Source organism: Pantherophis guttatus, chromosome 3 (assembly GCF_059756535.1).
Source record: "Pantherophis guttatus breed Tessera chromosome 3, ASM5975653v1, whole genome shotgun sequence".
Lineage (NCBI taxonomy): Eukaryota > Metazoa > Chordata > Lepidosauria > Squamata > Colubridae > Pantherophis > Pantherophis guttatus.
In genome coordinates this window covers 193,055,165-193,070,473 of record NC_142065.1, presented here as the reverse complement: position 1 = coordinate 193,070,473, position 15,309 = coordinate 193,055,165, and the positions used below count along the sequence as shown (strand labels likewise).

Sequence of the window (15,309 nt, the reverse complement as noted above, 5' to 3'; positions counted from 1 at the left end):
TTCGCTGCGTTTGGGTCCTCTCTCTCTCTCTCTCTCGTCTTTGGCTTCGCTCCTTCCACCTCTTCGAGCTTCGAGGTGCTCAAAGCCGGCGCCCCGGGGTAGGATCGCCGCCCCTACCCCACCCACCCCCACCGCCGAGAGGGGCAGGGAGAGTCGTTGCGCGGCTTGAGTTCCCGGCAGATCCTGGCAACCCTTCGGCCACCTCCGGGAGCGACCCGGTTCGGAGGCGTTAGGAAGGCGGAGTAGCGAGCGGCCTCCCCGCGGGGAGAGATGCGGTAGAGCACAGCCCCGCCTACTTTTCGCCCAGCAGCAACAGCCCCGCGTGAGTGGCGCTCCTCGCCGAGTTCCTATAAAGAGAAAGGGCGCAATTCGCCCTCGCCCACGGCAGCCGCTCCTCACCTCGACCCCGGCTCCCTGCCTCCGAAAGGGCGCAGGGGCTGACCGCGAAGCCCGACCCGCCTCGGCACCGGGTGGCTGCGGAGGAGGCGGCGACGGCGACGGCGACGGCCTCCCCTCTTTCCCGCCCCACGACCCCACGTGGTTCCCCGAGCCGGGTCGGTTCGCCTCAGCGGAGCGCTGGCTTGACCTGAGGCGGCTGGTGCTGCTTCCAGCCCGCCGTCGCCCCGCGGGGCTAAGTGGACGGGGAGGAAGACGCCACCTGGCCGGTTAGGGAGAGAGACAGTTCCAAGCCCGGAGGCTCCATCCAGGCTCCTTCGGGCTGTGAGGGCAGCTTTGGCAGGTCCGCTCCTTTCCAGCAGCGCTTCTCGGACGGGGCGAGCGGCGGCGGCGGCGGTTATTCGAACCCCGCTTTATCTTAGCGGAGAGTAAACCTTAATTTAAGCCGGCAGGGGCTTGTACCGAGGCCACGTGCAGGGGATTAACCGCTGCTTTTTTGGAAGCTCAGGCGGCTTCCTCGGGGTTCGGTAGCGCGCGCGCGGTCCCTGCCTCCGGCTCGGCCCGATCTAGCGGACCGAAACTAGACGGCGCCGCCGACTCTAGTTCGCCCTACCTGGGGTCTAACTCCGCGGGGCTTCTTAGCAGCCCGGTGGAGGCTCCGAGCGTCTAAAGGACGCCTCTGCCGAATTGGAGAGGGGCTCCATCCTAAAGCGCGCTTGCCTCCTCGGAAGTCAACCCCGGTTGACTCCTGGGGTTGATCCTCCGGCCAGCCAGCCTGGAGTTGCCGTCTTAAAGCAACAAGTCTGTCTGAATGTTGTCTTTTCAACCTCTCCTCCAGATCGCCTAGAGAAGATGCTCGGAGTTGGCCGGGCTCGGCGAAGAAGCTCGGCCGGCGTGCGAGTCTGAGCGACTCCCCGGAATAGCCGTTGCCTTCTGCCCCGGAGGGCGCCGTCCACCTTTTCGCCTGTCACCTCGCCGTCTCGAGGGAAGGGAAGGAGGGCGGCCGCGGGACTCCCCCAGCGCCGCTACAGGCGGCCGAACCTCGGCTTTTTCTCTGCCTGGTGAATCCCCGGTTCCCGGCGATCGAAGGATGCAGTTTCGTCTCTTCTCCTTTGCTTTGATCGTTCTAAACTGTATGGATTACAGTCACTGTCAAGGCGGCCGGTTGAGACGCGGCAAGAGAGGTGAGCTACCTCTTCCTCCATCTCTGTCCTTCTCCACCTTTCCCCCAACGGACAGCCCTTCCTTCCTTCCTTCCTTCCTTCCTTCCTTCCTTCCTTCCTTCCTCTTCTCTCCCTCCCACCTATCTTCCTTCCTTCCTTCCTTCCTTCCTTCCTTCCTTCCTTCCTCCCTCCCTCCCTCCCTCCCTCCCTCCCTCCCTCCCTCCCTCCCTCCTGCTTATCTCCCCTGCGGGAATCCTTTTAACTGGAATAGGTGGGCTCTTCTTCTTAAGCTTTGATGTGATTTAAAATTGGGACGGGCTGGGTGGGAAGTGCACAAGGCACCTGGAAGTTCAGTTTGCCTCTTTCCTGGAGAAGGAGACCCTTCCTCCCCCCCACCTTTTGAAAGCTTACACCACAAAAGAGGGAGACCCTTGTGCAACACATTCTGCTTGGCCACTATTAACGGTGTTTTAAGATTCTCTGTGGCTCAGCCACAAAAAGATACAGACGATACTGTATGCACCCGGAAAAAGTTAACAACCGCCGTCTGTTGAGAAAATGTATTCTCTAAATGTCCTTAATTGCTTTTGGTCCATCTGATTTCAATACCACAGCCCTAATCTCCAGCTCAGGCTGAATCATATACAGTTTGCTCCTGCACAAATGAAGCAAATACTACTAGAGAATATGTGCTAAGCAAATAGCCAAGCAGGTGCCATAGAGCCTTTACAGGTTTGCTCTCTCTCCCCCTTCGTTCCCCCTCCCCCCCAAAAATTGAGATCTCAGGTAAAGATGTATGCCAATAAAGGAGAATATTTGTAGCTCACAATTGAAACGAGGGGACCTTGGTGCTATCTGAGCTTGGCTGTTTTCTTGGAGACATTTCATTACCCAAACTGGGTAACATCATCAGTGCTAGTGTATGGTTGCAATAGAATCATCAACCTCTGCATATGACCTGTTGTAATTGTGGACATGTAAAATAATTGCTCCCCCATCCCACTTCCCGTTTGATGCTTCTTGATCCTTTTGATGTGTGTTACAAAAAGAAAATGTAGAATAATCTCTCAGGCTGGTGGGACCGGTGGAATTATGGGGTGACGAGGATTCCAAATAAATTTGCATGACGTTTGCATAACCATGAAGAAAGTGCAGATTTCAGATCCCAGAGGCAATGGAAGCTCACTGCTGATAATGATGTTGCCCAACCTGTACTTAGTTGTCTATTCCCACATTCTGTTGGAAGATCTGACAAAGGACAAAGTCGGTGAGAATCCTGGGTTAAAATGTAAAATGTTCTGTGTCTGTGTACACCTGTAAGAAATAGAAGGCTTCAGCTATGAAAATACTATTATAGGGTATTTTTTCCATGAAGAGCTAACTTGTGATATTTTGAGAGTGTATTCGCAGTACTGAGCATCATTTTGTCTTAATTGTGCTATTAAAAGCAGACCCAGGATCTTCTTTTTTTTAAAAAAAGGTCCTAATGATAGTTTGCTTCTGGGTTGTCCAAGCAGAAGATGGTCAAATTAATATTTGACTTGAGAGTCAAAATCCTGAACAAAGAAAGAAAGCAAATCCCCTGTGGATGGTAGAACTGAATGTTGCAACTGAATTTTTGCACTTTGCTTCTCTATTGTATGTACAATTCCCTATTAAACTTTGAAGACTCCAGTCAAACCAGCCAGCTAGTTGGATACAAAATGTACTGTTGATCCTATCTATAAACTAGTAATTAACATCTTCATTTGCTAAATCCAGGTTGAATTCACTGTTCTGTTGTTCTGCTGCTGGGTTTTTTTAATTGCTGAAGAAAGCAATGCTTTGCTATCCATTATGTCACTTTTCCTTCAGGACTGGTTAGCCAGAAGTTTATTACTTTATCATTTCCTACCTCCTTATACTGCATCCTAGGGTTTGACCCACTTCTCCAAACTATTAGGCTTGTTTTAATAAACCAACTGGAGTGAAGGGAATATCTACTAATAATTCAAATAAGTCCTTTATGTCACAGTAATAGGCAGACAATAAAACTGACAGGCAACTTCTCAGTAACAGTTCCTTTCATCTTCATCCGTGTAGTTGTCTGGAAGTAGTTTTGAATAAGCATAGATGACCACGTGCCAGTGGATGTTAAAAACAGCAATGACATTAGATCACTGCAGAAATAAAATTCCACTTCCCCTTTCTATTTCCTGAAAGAGAATTTAGTATCAAAATCTCATTCTAAAAGAGAAAAGGATATTTTTCATGGAGTAGGTGGTGTTTTTGCACTGAATGAATTATAAGTTGGTCCAAGCACATGTGTGAATAGCCTGTTTGTGTGGTACAAGTCTCTCACTGATGCCCTGCAGCTTCCCTGTCAGTTCTTGCACTTCAGTTCAACTCCCGGGGGTTGGGAGGGGAGGAAATATACATAAACAGCCAGGGAGATTTCAAGTGATGTGCAACAGAAAAGCTTCAGTAGCCCCCATCTACCAAGTTCCACGTACCAGATAGGCTCAAAAACACCATCAAGATCTCTTGGGAAAGAGTTCTCAAATACCTTAAAACATTGGTTAAAAAAACCAGAAATTTCTTTTCATGATGAGGGAGGGCTTTTTTTTACTTATAAAAAAGGCAGATTGTAGTATATCATGTCAAAGTATCTTTGACTAAACATTGCTTTTGTTTCTTGCTTTTTAGACTCTGAACTGGTATGGCTTAGGAGAGGAAAGCAAGTGTTGAATTGCTTATGGGTTTGGGTTTCTTCAGGGACAGATGTGTAAGCTTCTCTTAGCGTAGGAAACCTACATCTTTTCACAAGAAAGAAATCTCAGCGGGTACATTGCAAAATGTGAAACAGAAAGTATGGGTTTCTTAAAGCTTGCTGTGCCCTTTAAATCATTCACAGTATTCATAATAGTGCAGACGACTTTATGATGGGATATGATGGATGCTTAACAAAGTCCTTCTGTCCCAGGACATTCATGTGGGTTATTTATCAGCTGCCTTTGAAGACCTGCAGTAATAGCCATATAGACTGCAATGTCTTGCATTTTTTTTTCCTTAAGAGAGCTGCTACATTGGAATTCTAACCCCATAATTTTCAGATTGACTCAGCAGAAGGAACTGAAAGTACTCTATACTTGAAATACATCAGAAAGGGGAGTCTACTACATTTATATTTTTGTGGAATCAGGTTTCAGACAATTCAGTAGACTTATTTCTGCTTAAACACATACAAGATTATAGGGTTATATTTCTAAGAAGAGAAAGCCATGGTATCGCATCCCTTTCTATGAGTTGTCCAATTGATGAGATTATTTGTTGTTGTTGATATAAGACTGTTTGAATGGTCCTCCCTGCGGAAGACTGATGAAGAGAAATTTGTTCTTTTGCAATATTCTAGAGCAGGCCTTTTGGACCTCAGGGACCACTAAATTCATAATTTTAAATCCTGCAGATCATTAATTTAGTGCAATATAAAAAAGGCAAATAATTTTTCTGTGACCACTAAAATTTTCTCACGGACCACCAGTGGTCTATGGACCACCAGTTGGTGACCGCTGTTCTAGAGGACATAGCACTCATACACCAAACTTTAACTTCAGCTGGGCACTTGACATTTTTGTTTTGTGTGTCAGTGGAAATAGAAATCATGTATTCCAATGATTGTTGGATTAATTTATCATGTAAAAACGGAGCCAAATGGTTGTTAAATTATTTTCTTCTAAACGTCATTGAAAGAAAAATGGTAGTACCTATGAGATATGAATGTTGCTCTCACAACAGTATATAATAAATATATTGAAAGCCATTCGCTTATTTTCCTTGATAAATTTTGAGCCCGATAATGTTATGAGTTGATCAGGCCTTTGATGTAATGACAATTTTGTTTTTTGACTTTGATTAAATTTGAGAGCCGATGCCGTGAAAGTCTGTTTTAAATCGTGGTCAATTCTTTATTAATTCAGTTGTTTTCTGCCAAGTTTTGAGCATGGGTCCAAGTGCTTTGTAGCTATCATGGTTACAAAGCCATGGGCTAGTTTAGATGAGGCTCCTAGTAAAGATCGCCACAAAGAGGAGTTTATGATCTTCTTAGTTCAAGCTATTCTTGATTATTGGATGCTACATTAGTATGAAGTAGAAAAAAATGTGTCTGGTTAGTTTCTGGGACCTTATATGTGAAGTTGTGGTGAAACTGTTGTTACTACTTCTGTTTAGATGACTTGAACAAGGCTTGCATTTGTTCAAATAAATCTTCCTTAGCAGCATACTGGGACACTAGAAATGACATAAGATGACTTAAACGCTGTTTTGCTAGAACTGCATTACTCAACAGTGGGATGAGTTAAGAGTTCAGTTTAAAACAGATATTCATAGAAGCAAGCTAATCTTACGGCACAATGCCATTGATATGTCAACGAAAAACTGCAGCTGGTGGAACTGGCTGAACATTAGGACTGCAATTCTGTGTGGATCATATTGTTGCTCTACTTTTTATTTCAGTTGGTCTTGGGAAAGGTTTGTAGAGACTATATATTCAACTTCTTACTTCATCAAGGAAATCTTGATGAAAATACATATAGTCCAACAATATTTTTCTTTGTTAGGATATTTTCAAAGCTGGACAGTAAAATTTTCAAACCAGGTTGCTGTTTTATTTAATACAAATATCCCAAACTTGATGTCCGCAAGGTTTATTGGAGTGTGACTTCCATCATCTCTAGCATAGCCAATGAGATGTAAATTATGTAGGTTTCCCCCCCACCCTTTAGCAATGCTTTTCTTTCTTTCCATCTCCCCAATCCCAATTCCAAGCTAAAGTTATTCAATATTTTATTTTATTGCAAATGACAGCAATTATACATTTTTTTTAAAGAGCTGTTCTTAAAAAGAAATCCATATGCTGTATCTTTAATTAAATGTGGAGCTATTGTAGACCTCAGGCTAGACAGTAAGGGGCGATAGCAAAAAATTCTGCATTTTACAAGCAGGTTTAAGAACCGTGTTTCAAGAAAACTGAAATGAATAGACATCTAACCCATGTTGTACAAATTATCCCCCTCCTTCCTCCCATCTCACTTGAAAAAAAAATCTCCATAAGCTGGTTTTAATTGATGCCATGTTCCCTGGTTGATCTTAGATGAGCAGTTGTGCTTCTGGGATGAAAAGCTAGTCTAAAAGCAATTGTATCCAACTTAGCTCCTTGTTGGACGTTTAGCTGTTGGCCAAATAGAATTGGTGTTGACAATTGACTTATCTGCTGTCTCTTTATAGTGTCAGTCCGGGCATTTGTTACATTGAATTATGTTAAAATGTGATGCGTTAGTTAATTTAAAGAAATGCGCTTGAGGATGTTCAGGGCTAATTTGAGCATATAACTGGAATTGTGCGCAAATGCTAAAATGAAGGAGTAAAGTTCCTGTGAAAAAAAAAGATCCTTTACATGTACATGCATACATACAGATGCCCCATCTTCAAAGAAGGGTGTGCGTAGTGGGTATTGGGAGTTAGATCTACCCTGGCATAACACTGGGTCTTAGGTAGATATTCAGATAGTCCATAATGACCTTTTCTAAATGAAATAGCCTTCCTGGCATAGAGTAGCTCCTTGGAGATGTCTCTCCCAATTCAGAAGGACAAGTACATCATTTCTTTTTGAAGTAAGGCTTTTTAAAAGCATCTGTTTATTTAAAAACATAAAATGCTGGAATATGAATGAACTGGTATGTATATACAAGGCAAGTGCTTTTTTTAAAAAAATATTCTGAATTGTTAATGGTAGCTTCATGATTTACAGTTTCTGCAAACAATCCCTTTTGTTTGTGCTCTCAGCCATATATTGGGGGGACTTTATTGAACTTGTACGTGTTAAGATATAGTTTATATGGAGGGTTCACGTCCATGTTACGTTTTTATGCTTGGCTGGCTGCATCACAACCAAAGATTCCTAGTTCAAGTCTGAATAGAAGGAAGTTATTTTGGGAAGGTGAAATTTATGATAGAAAATCCTTAAATGGGGAAAGCACTATTTTCTCACTGCTATTTTAAAACTTGCTAATCCCATCATAGTTTTTCTTCTGAACAGGATTTCAAACATATTTTTAATTTGTAGAAAAACAGCACGAGAACCAAAGGTTAAGTGTTCTCCTCTCCTTTGAAAAGCACCTTTTTTTTTTTTAAGGTAAGACACTTTTCCATACATTACGGTAGTTTTATCCAAATTGGCCAAGGATTGATGGAACTATCTGTTGTTCTCTATTCACTTGCCATTTGTTGTTGTTGTTAGTATTGAAAGTAGTGAAAGTAGTATTACATTATTTACAATCTGCAACTTCATGAATAGGTGGATGAGATGAAGAACTTGGGGGGACCCTTGCATTAGCAAAATATGGGTCCCCCTAGATTTTTTACGCATTACACTATTTTTAGAATCATCATCAGCTCTTTGGTTTTGGGCGATGTGCAGTTCTAGTTTGTTAAGGCATGGACTAGAATTGTAGAGATCTTCAGGTGTGGAAGCTCATAGGATAAATTCAGGCCAAACATACTCTTTTAACCCAGCACAATTCACAGACTCGTTGTGGGGAAAATATATCACTACCTGGTTCCTAAGGGACCCGGTGGCTCAGTGGTTGAGTTTGTCAATCGAAAGGGTGGCAGTTCAGCGGTTTGAATCCCTAGTGCTGCATAACGGGGTGAGCTCCTGTTACTTGTCCCAGCTTCTGCCAACCTAGCAGTTTGAAAGCACGTAAAAATGCAAGTAGAAAAATAGGGACCACCTTTGGTGGGAAGGTAACAGAGTTCCATGCGCCTTTGGCGTTTAGTCATGCCAGCCACATGACCATGGAGACGTCTTCGGACAGCGCTGGCTCTTCGGTTTTGAAACGGAGATGAGCACCGCCCCCTAGAGTTGGGAATGACTAGCACATATGTGCAAGGGGAATCTTTATCTTTACCTGACTCCTAGAGGAAAGGGGGACAAACAACTTTGTAACAAACAAAGACAGGATGGTCCTAAGGAGGTCCATCTAGAGCAGGGATATCAAACACGCATCATCACAGCGGCATCACGTGATGTATCATGACTGTTTTCCCCTTCACTAAACTGGGTATGGGCGTGGCCAGTGTGTGACGCATCCAGCCCACGGGCTGCGAGTTTGACACCCCTGATCTAGAGGAACCAAAAAGAAAGGCCTTCTCCATGGTGGCTCTTTCCCTGTGGAACATCATCCTCATTGAGCGAAGATTGCCCCTCACTTTGACATTCTTTCCCAAGGTCCTGAAGACATGGTTTTACCAACAGGCCTGGAGAGCCCAGGGTGGCTCCAGAACCCATCAAGTGGCTCATTTAATTGTTGTCTCCAGGAAAGTGGAAGATTATCGCTTTTCAAATTGTTTTTCTATTACGCTTTTATGCTCGGATTCACTGAGAATGATATGGGTGTCATATAAATTTTCATAAATAAATAATGACTAATGGAAGAAGGCTGCTTCAATATGTCATGTTTTGATTCAACATATAGTTTTAACCAAAACAATAGGAAACACGCTTGCCATGAAACACCAAAATAAAACATTTAAAGTTATATAGAAAGAATATGATTACAGGGCTAACTTCAGTTGAAAACTTTTGCATTTCGAAGGACTCTTCTTCAGTCTTGGTGGTTAGAAGCCAGGAAAAATAAAGGGTTGGGGAGGAAGAAGTGAGGGGAAAAGTGGCTGATCGGTGAACCGTGCTCCAATTTTTTCTCACCATCTTGCCTGTTGAAAGATTTTTGGAAACCAAAAGGTTTCAGCTATTTTGTAAAATGTCAATTGGCCCTAATGTAAGTTTTGGCTCTGTGGATTTTGGATCATGCATGGAGTTTCTTTTAACTAACATTTCTTGATTTCTCCAGAGATTTTACATATACCAATACATACCACTGAAGCAGGCTGGGCAATTTCTCCCTCAAAATTAGTTTTATAAATGGGCTGGTGATTAAATAAAAACCTGTTTCCAGCAAAGGAAAAAATAAAATAAAATAAAATAAGAGGAATAGTACATGGAAGATGGTGTCATGGCCAGCTGCATCCAACAACTATGGAACAAAACTTCTAGGATTTTGCTGAATCCTTCAAAACTGACAAATAAGTTTGGCATCCTTACAGCACTGAAATTGGTTTTTCTGTTAAAAAAAAATATAGTGTGGCAATTAGAAGCCACACTCATTTAATGTGTCAACACAAGAGCTCTGTGGTTTGGCTTTTAAAATACAAAATGGAATACAAGGACTATAGAGGGAGACATTTTGGTGCTGGAAGTGAATTTTGACTGGTCTGTTTGGCTTGTAGAGATGGAAAAACAGCCACATTGATTATAGATGCTATTCTATGCTTACTTACCTGAAAATCAGCCTTAATAACGATTATTCCTGTTCATATGCATATAATCACCAGACATTAGATTAAGATATAAGACAGAAGTACCAATAGATTCAGATTCCTAACTCTCTAGGTTTGTCTGCATGGTTTTTAAGCATACTGATATTTACTGCTAATCTATTCCAATGCTCCATTTATCCTACTGCCACCATTACAACCTAACACCAGAGTTGGTATTTAGCAGGTTCTAACTTTTATTTAATGGTACACTATATGCATAAACTAAAATACCATGGAATTTCTTTACCATTAAGAATATATCTTCTTCCTTTGCTTTTCCCCACGAAATCAAAAGCTGGCTCTATACTGTAATATTTCAAAAAGTTCCCACTAACAAAATAGCCTATTTTTTCCAGTGATTCTGCTAAGAATAGGACCTGGCCTGGACTTAGTTAGTTTCCCAACTGACTGCCAGTGATGGTGGTGGGGAGAGAAAAGGGATGGTTTTACACAGAGGTGGGTTTCAGCAGGTTCTGACTAGTTCTGGAGAACCAGTAGCAGAAATTTTGAGTAGTTCAGAGAACCGGTAAATACCACCTCTGATTGGCCCCACCCCCATCTATTCTCTGCCTCCCGAGTCCCAGCTGATCGGGAGGAAATGGGGATTTTGCAGTAACCTTCCCCTGGGGTGGGGAGGGAATGGAGATTTTACAGTATCCTTCCCTTGCCATGCCCACCAAGCCATGCCCACAGAACCGGTAGTAAAAAAATTTGAATCCCACCACTGCCTAACACTCACCTCTTTTTGTTGTTAAACACAATTGCAACAACATCAGACTCTTTATAGTGAACAAGCAAAGCATAATTGATGCTCTGAAGAGGTCCGGTTTGAATATCTCCTGCCAAGTTGGACTAAGTTATTGCCTCTTTTGATGGAGCCCAATGCAATTTTAATGACGAGGAGGCATTCTGCCTGTTTTGATTGAGAAGCGAGAATCTCTTCCTTCAAGGGACAGCTTTCATCCTTGCTTGCTTTCATTATGCCTTTCCGAAAGGTCTTTTGAACTATTTATAGTTCAAAACGATAAAATAATTAAAAAATATAAATAGTTTTTTTTCGCCTTTAGGAATAGAAATGTGAGTTTGTGTTTCATAAAGGGATTGGTAGGTTTTATAGAGGGAGATTCAAACTTAAAATGAGGGATTTCTAGACCTTTTTAAGCAGTGGAAAAAGCTCTTGGAGTGCTCAGTCACTAGAGATTTTCAAACAAACACTGGACAGCCATTTGACTGGGATGGCCGGAGGATTCCTGACCTGGGCAATGCATTGGACTACAAGGTCTTCAAGGTCATTTCCAACCCTATGAGATTACGATTTACCTTCAGGTAGTCCTTGACTTAGATAGATTGTCCTTTATTGTCATTCTTTTACTGTGGCCACATTGCCACACATTAAAATGAAATTCTATTACCTGTTTTCAAAAGTGTATACATACATACCCACATATACCCTGTTTCCCCAAAAATAAGACCCAACCGGAAAATAAGTCCTAGCATGATTTTTCAGGAAGCTTGTTATATAAGCCCTACCCCCAAAATAAGTCCCAGTTAAGATTGTCAGCCAGATGGATGCATTTAGTACTGTATTTCCCCCAAAATAAGATCTAACCAGAAAATAAGCTTTTGTGTCTTTTGGAGCAAAAATTAATATAAGACCTGGTCTTATTTTCAGGGAAACACAGTAGACATGCTATGTACATACATATGTATATACCTACACCCATACCTAGAAATACGTATGAACTGTCCATCTTGAATACATGCTGGAAAAAGGAAGCTTGAGATTTCGCAAGGTTGATGCTGTATGGAACAAAACTGTGACCGAATCTGAATGTTCTGCTTCAGATACCACGAAGCCTCTTCCCAGAAGATAACAAGGAAAATTTAAGACCACAATTTGGGATTGGGATTGGGATTGGGATTTTCATTGCTAAGCAATGTTAGGTGAGTCATCCCATGACTGCATCTTGTTTTAGGACCCTTTTCTTTTTTGCCATGAAGGTCACAAATGGTAATCGGATGACACCAGGATGCTGCAACCATACGCTGGTTGTCAAGTGTCTGAATTGTGATCATGTGCCTGTGGGTCAGTGCATTGCTCAAATGTGTGAGGTGCCGGTCATAAGTGGCTTTTTTTCAGCACTATTACAACTTCAAATGATTGTTGAACAAATGGTCATAAATTGAGAATTGGCTTTAGTTCATTTTTAGGCTAAAGTTCCCTCTTTCTGGAAAAGAAGGTGACAATGGAGTGATTAAGAGAGATTTCACAGGAAGCAATGAATCCCTGTAACCTCCCACTCCCAGTGTAACACCTGATCACACCATCAAAGAAAACAGGCCGAACCTGAAAAGAAAAAAGCTTCAGTTAAAGTTGGGAAGTTTTGCTGATAGGATTTATTCCTTTTGAATAAGGAAGATTGTGGCCACGGGGAGTGTGTTAAGTGCTTATGCGAGAGTTTCATTTTTGTTTGACTTCCATTAGTTGCCGAAGACCCTGTCCTCCGTTCCTGTAGGTGTCATGTATAAGGTCATTACCACACCAGGGTTTTAGCTCAATATTACTAGCGTTGCAGGTGGGAGTGTTGGCCAGAAAATGTAGCTCTTCTTCCCCCAAACTAGTGCAAGGATTTCAAGATCTATATGGGTTGAAAGCCAGCAGACCAATTATGAAGAAAAGCCATCCCCTGACTCTACTCTATTTTGATAGCACTTTTCAATGCTTGCTTTCCAAATTGGTTAATGCACTGATGTCTTTATGAACTCCTAATGCATTATTGGATGAGGGTTGCCTGGATCATTTTGTGGTCTTGGGGAATTTGCAGCCTTCTGATTGACACATCTGGCTGCCGTTCAACCAGTACTTTCAAGAGCTTTAAACTGCTGCTTCTTAACCCTCCTGTGACATGAAATCAAAACAATAGTAGACTTGGTTTCTGTATCTATAGATAAACCATATCAAAGGTGTGATAGCAATGAGTTCCTTGCTGAGGCAGAAAACTACTCTTTGAAGAGCTATCATTGAAAGTGATCTCTTGGGCTGCAGATTTGAATCCAGAAATACTGGGCAGATTTATATGTGCTTCTAAACCATAATATGGTTTGCTTAATTTTGACTTAGCTCAGATGTGCAAACCCAACCGTTATAGTTCATAAGTCATGTTCTGTGGTTTAGCATTACCCATGAATTATCCCATTGCAGTTTATTCACTAAATCACAGTTTTAAAACCCTGGCTTAATTTCTATTTAGTTTTGACAGTGTAAACTCAGCTCTTGTGGTTTATGGACAATGCTTTATAACTTAACATAGGGTTTCTCAATGATTGTTGTTGGGGAGTTGAGACTCCTATATGAGAAGTCTGCTCAAATTGGGAAAAACGAGTTTGCCATTGTACGTGAAGTAGACTGTTGTGGCTTCTTCAGCAAACTGGTTTAAACCAATAACAGTTAAGTACTAGTGCATAGAAGGGATGCGGTGGCTCAGTGACTAAAAGACTGAGCTTGTCAATTGAAAGGTTGGCAGTTCAATGGTTCAAATGCCTAGTGCTGCATAACGGGGTGAGCTCCTGTTACTTGTCCCAGCTTCTGCCAATCTAGCAGTTCGAAAGCGTGTAAAAAATGCAAGTAGAAAAATAGGGACCACCTTTGGTGGAAAGATAACAGCCTTCTATGCACCTTTGGCATTTAGTCATGCCGGCCACATGACCATGGAGACATCTTCGGGCAGCTCTGGCTCTTCGGCTTTGAAACGGAGATGAGCGGAGTCGGAAATGACTAGCACATATGTGTGAGGGGAACTTTTACCTTTGCTAGTGCATATCTAGTCACTGAAAGCCAAATTAAGTAATGTATGGTGGTATAGCCTCCCTTGTGATGTGTCAATGAATCTATATAAATAAAAATGTAAATGTTCGTTTGTACATAACCGCATATCTCCGAAAGTTCTTCACCGATTGCTTTCAAATTTTGACACAACATTGCATTCGACTATGGGCGTGTTTTTATATACCTATATTATATACATGTCACACCTGTGACAGGTAAAAGCATGAAAAACATTGGAAAACATTGAAAAACATTGAAAAACAGCACCATCTGCTGGACGTAAAACCAACATGGCAGCCTCCCAGCCCTGATTACGCTCAACAGATTTCGGCTCCTTATATTTAGACTCTCCATATTGCTTCCAAGAAAGTTCGCATTTGGAAGGCAGAGATGCCCGAGGGCCATATCCTGCCACCAGGCTCGGTAGGTAGGCAGCCGGCTCCCCGCCAGGAAGCTCTCGCAGCCGGCGCTTCTAGGGCTGGGCGGGGCCCGCCCAAGCCTGGCTCTGACCTCCCCCTCCCCCGGCCACCCCGTGAACTAGCCTCACCCGCCGCTGCTGCCCATCCCCCTTGCCAGCCGCTCTCGGGGCTCCCTCCAAAGAACACCTGGCAATGAGGCTGCCTGGGTCTGCTGAGCGGGAACCCTCTGTCCCTAGACTCGCCCGAATCGCGCCTGGTCCAGCGCTACCACGGGCCCCGAGGTCAGAAAGACCAGCCGCTAACCGGCGCTATGCGAATCCAGTCGGTAAGCAGGAGATGGAGGCAACTGGAGCCTCGGGGTCGCCTTTGACCAGCGCTGCCTTTGATTCCCAGTGGGCGCTCTGGCAGTTCACGGAGCCTACATGAAAATTTCAGCCTCTGGCAGAAAAGAGGCTCTGGGGAGGCTTCTGGGGGCAGAAACGGGCAGGAGAGAGGATGGCTGGCCTTCCTTCGTTTTGCCTGGAATAGTGGGGGATTTAATCATTCCCCAACCCTTGGCAGGCAAGAGAACTGTGCAGCAGGGGTCCAGTGGGGCTCCTGGCTTTGCCGCTTTCTTCCTTCAGGCGGGAAGCCCCAAACCAGCCTCAGACCCCTGTCGCATCGCCTCCCTCCCTCCCTTTCCTTCCCTTCCATGCTATGCGTCTCCCCATCGAGCCCCCAGAGAACATCCGTGTAGGGAGGACGGAGGGGCCCACCGAGTTTCTCCTGTGGTGTGGAGAGCTGCGAAGGCCTGTCCTGAAAAGGTAAGGGGATGCAGAAGAGGCCGGGCCAGAGACAGAGATAAACAGAGAGAGAGGGCGAGAGAGACATAGAGAAGTAAAGAGAAACGGGGGGGGGGGGGAGAGAGACACATACAGAGATACAGAGAGAGGGTGGGAGAGAGAGAGACAGAGAGAGATACAGAGGGGGGGGGAAGATGTTTGTGGAGAGTTTGGAACTTCAGCCTTGCTGTTTTAGCCCAGCGGAAGTACCAGATTGGGCCACAGCAACACATGGCCGGGTACAGCTAGTTTATAATAATCATGTAAAAGGG

At 43.6% G+C, this 15,309-nt stretch overlaps 1 protein-coding gene across 3 annotated transcripts in view; it reads left to right on the top strand.

Annotated features, from left to right (window-relative positions):
* The first annotated feature begins 248 nt into the window (after nt 1-248).
* The window catches only part of RSPO2 (R-spondin 2), a 132,280-nt gene continuing 117,219 nt past the window's right edge, over nt 249-15,309 (top strand). Inside the window, exons 1-2 of one of the 3 annotated variants that reach the window (XM_060681868.2) lie at nt 249-322; nt 1,235-1,580. In XM_060681868.2, coding sequence (XP_060537851.1) covers nt 1,487-1,580 — 94 coding nt within the window. In that variant the 5' untranslated portion in view covers nt 249-322; nt 1,235-1,486. Of the gene's footprint in view, nt 740-1,234; nt 1,581-15,309 lie in introns of all 3 variants that reach the window. The other 2 variants (XM_034422184.3, XM_087890851.1) reach the window with 2 other exon arrangements.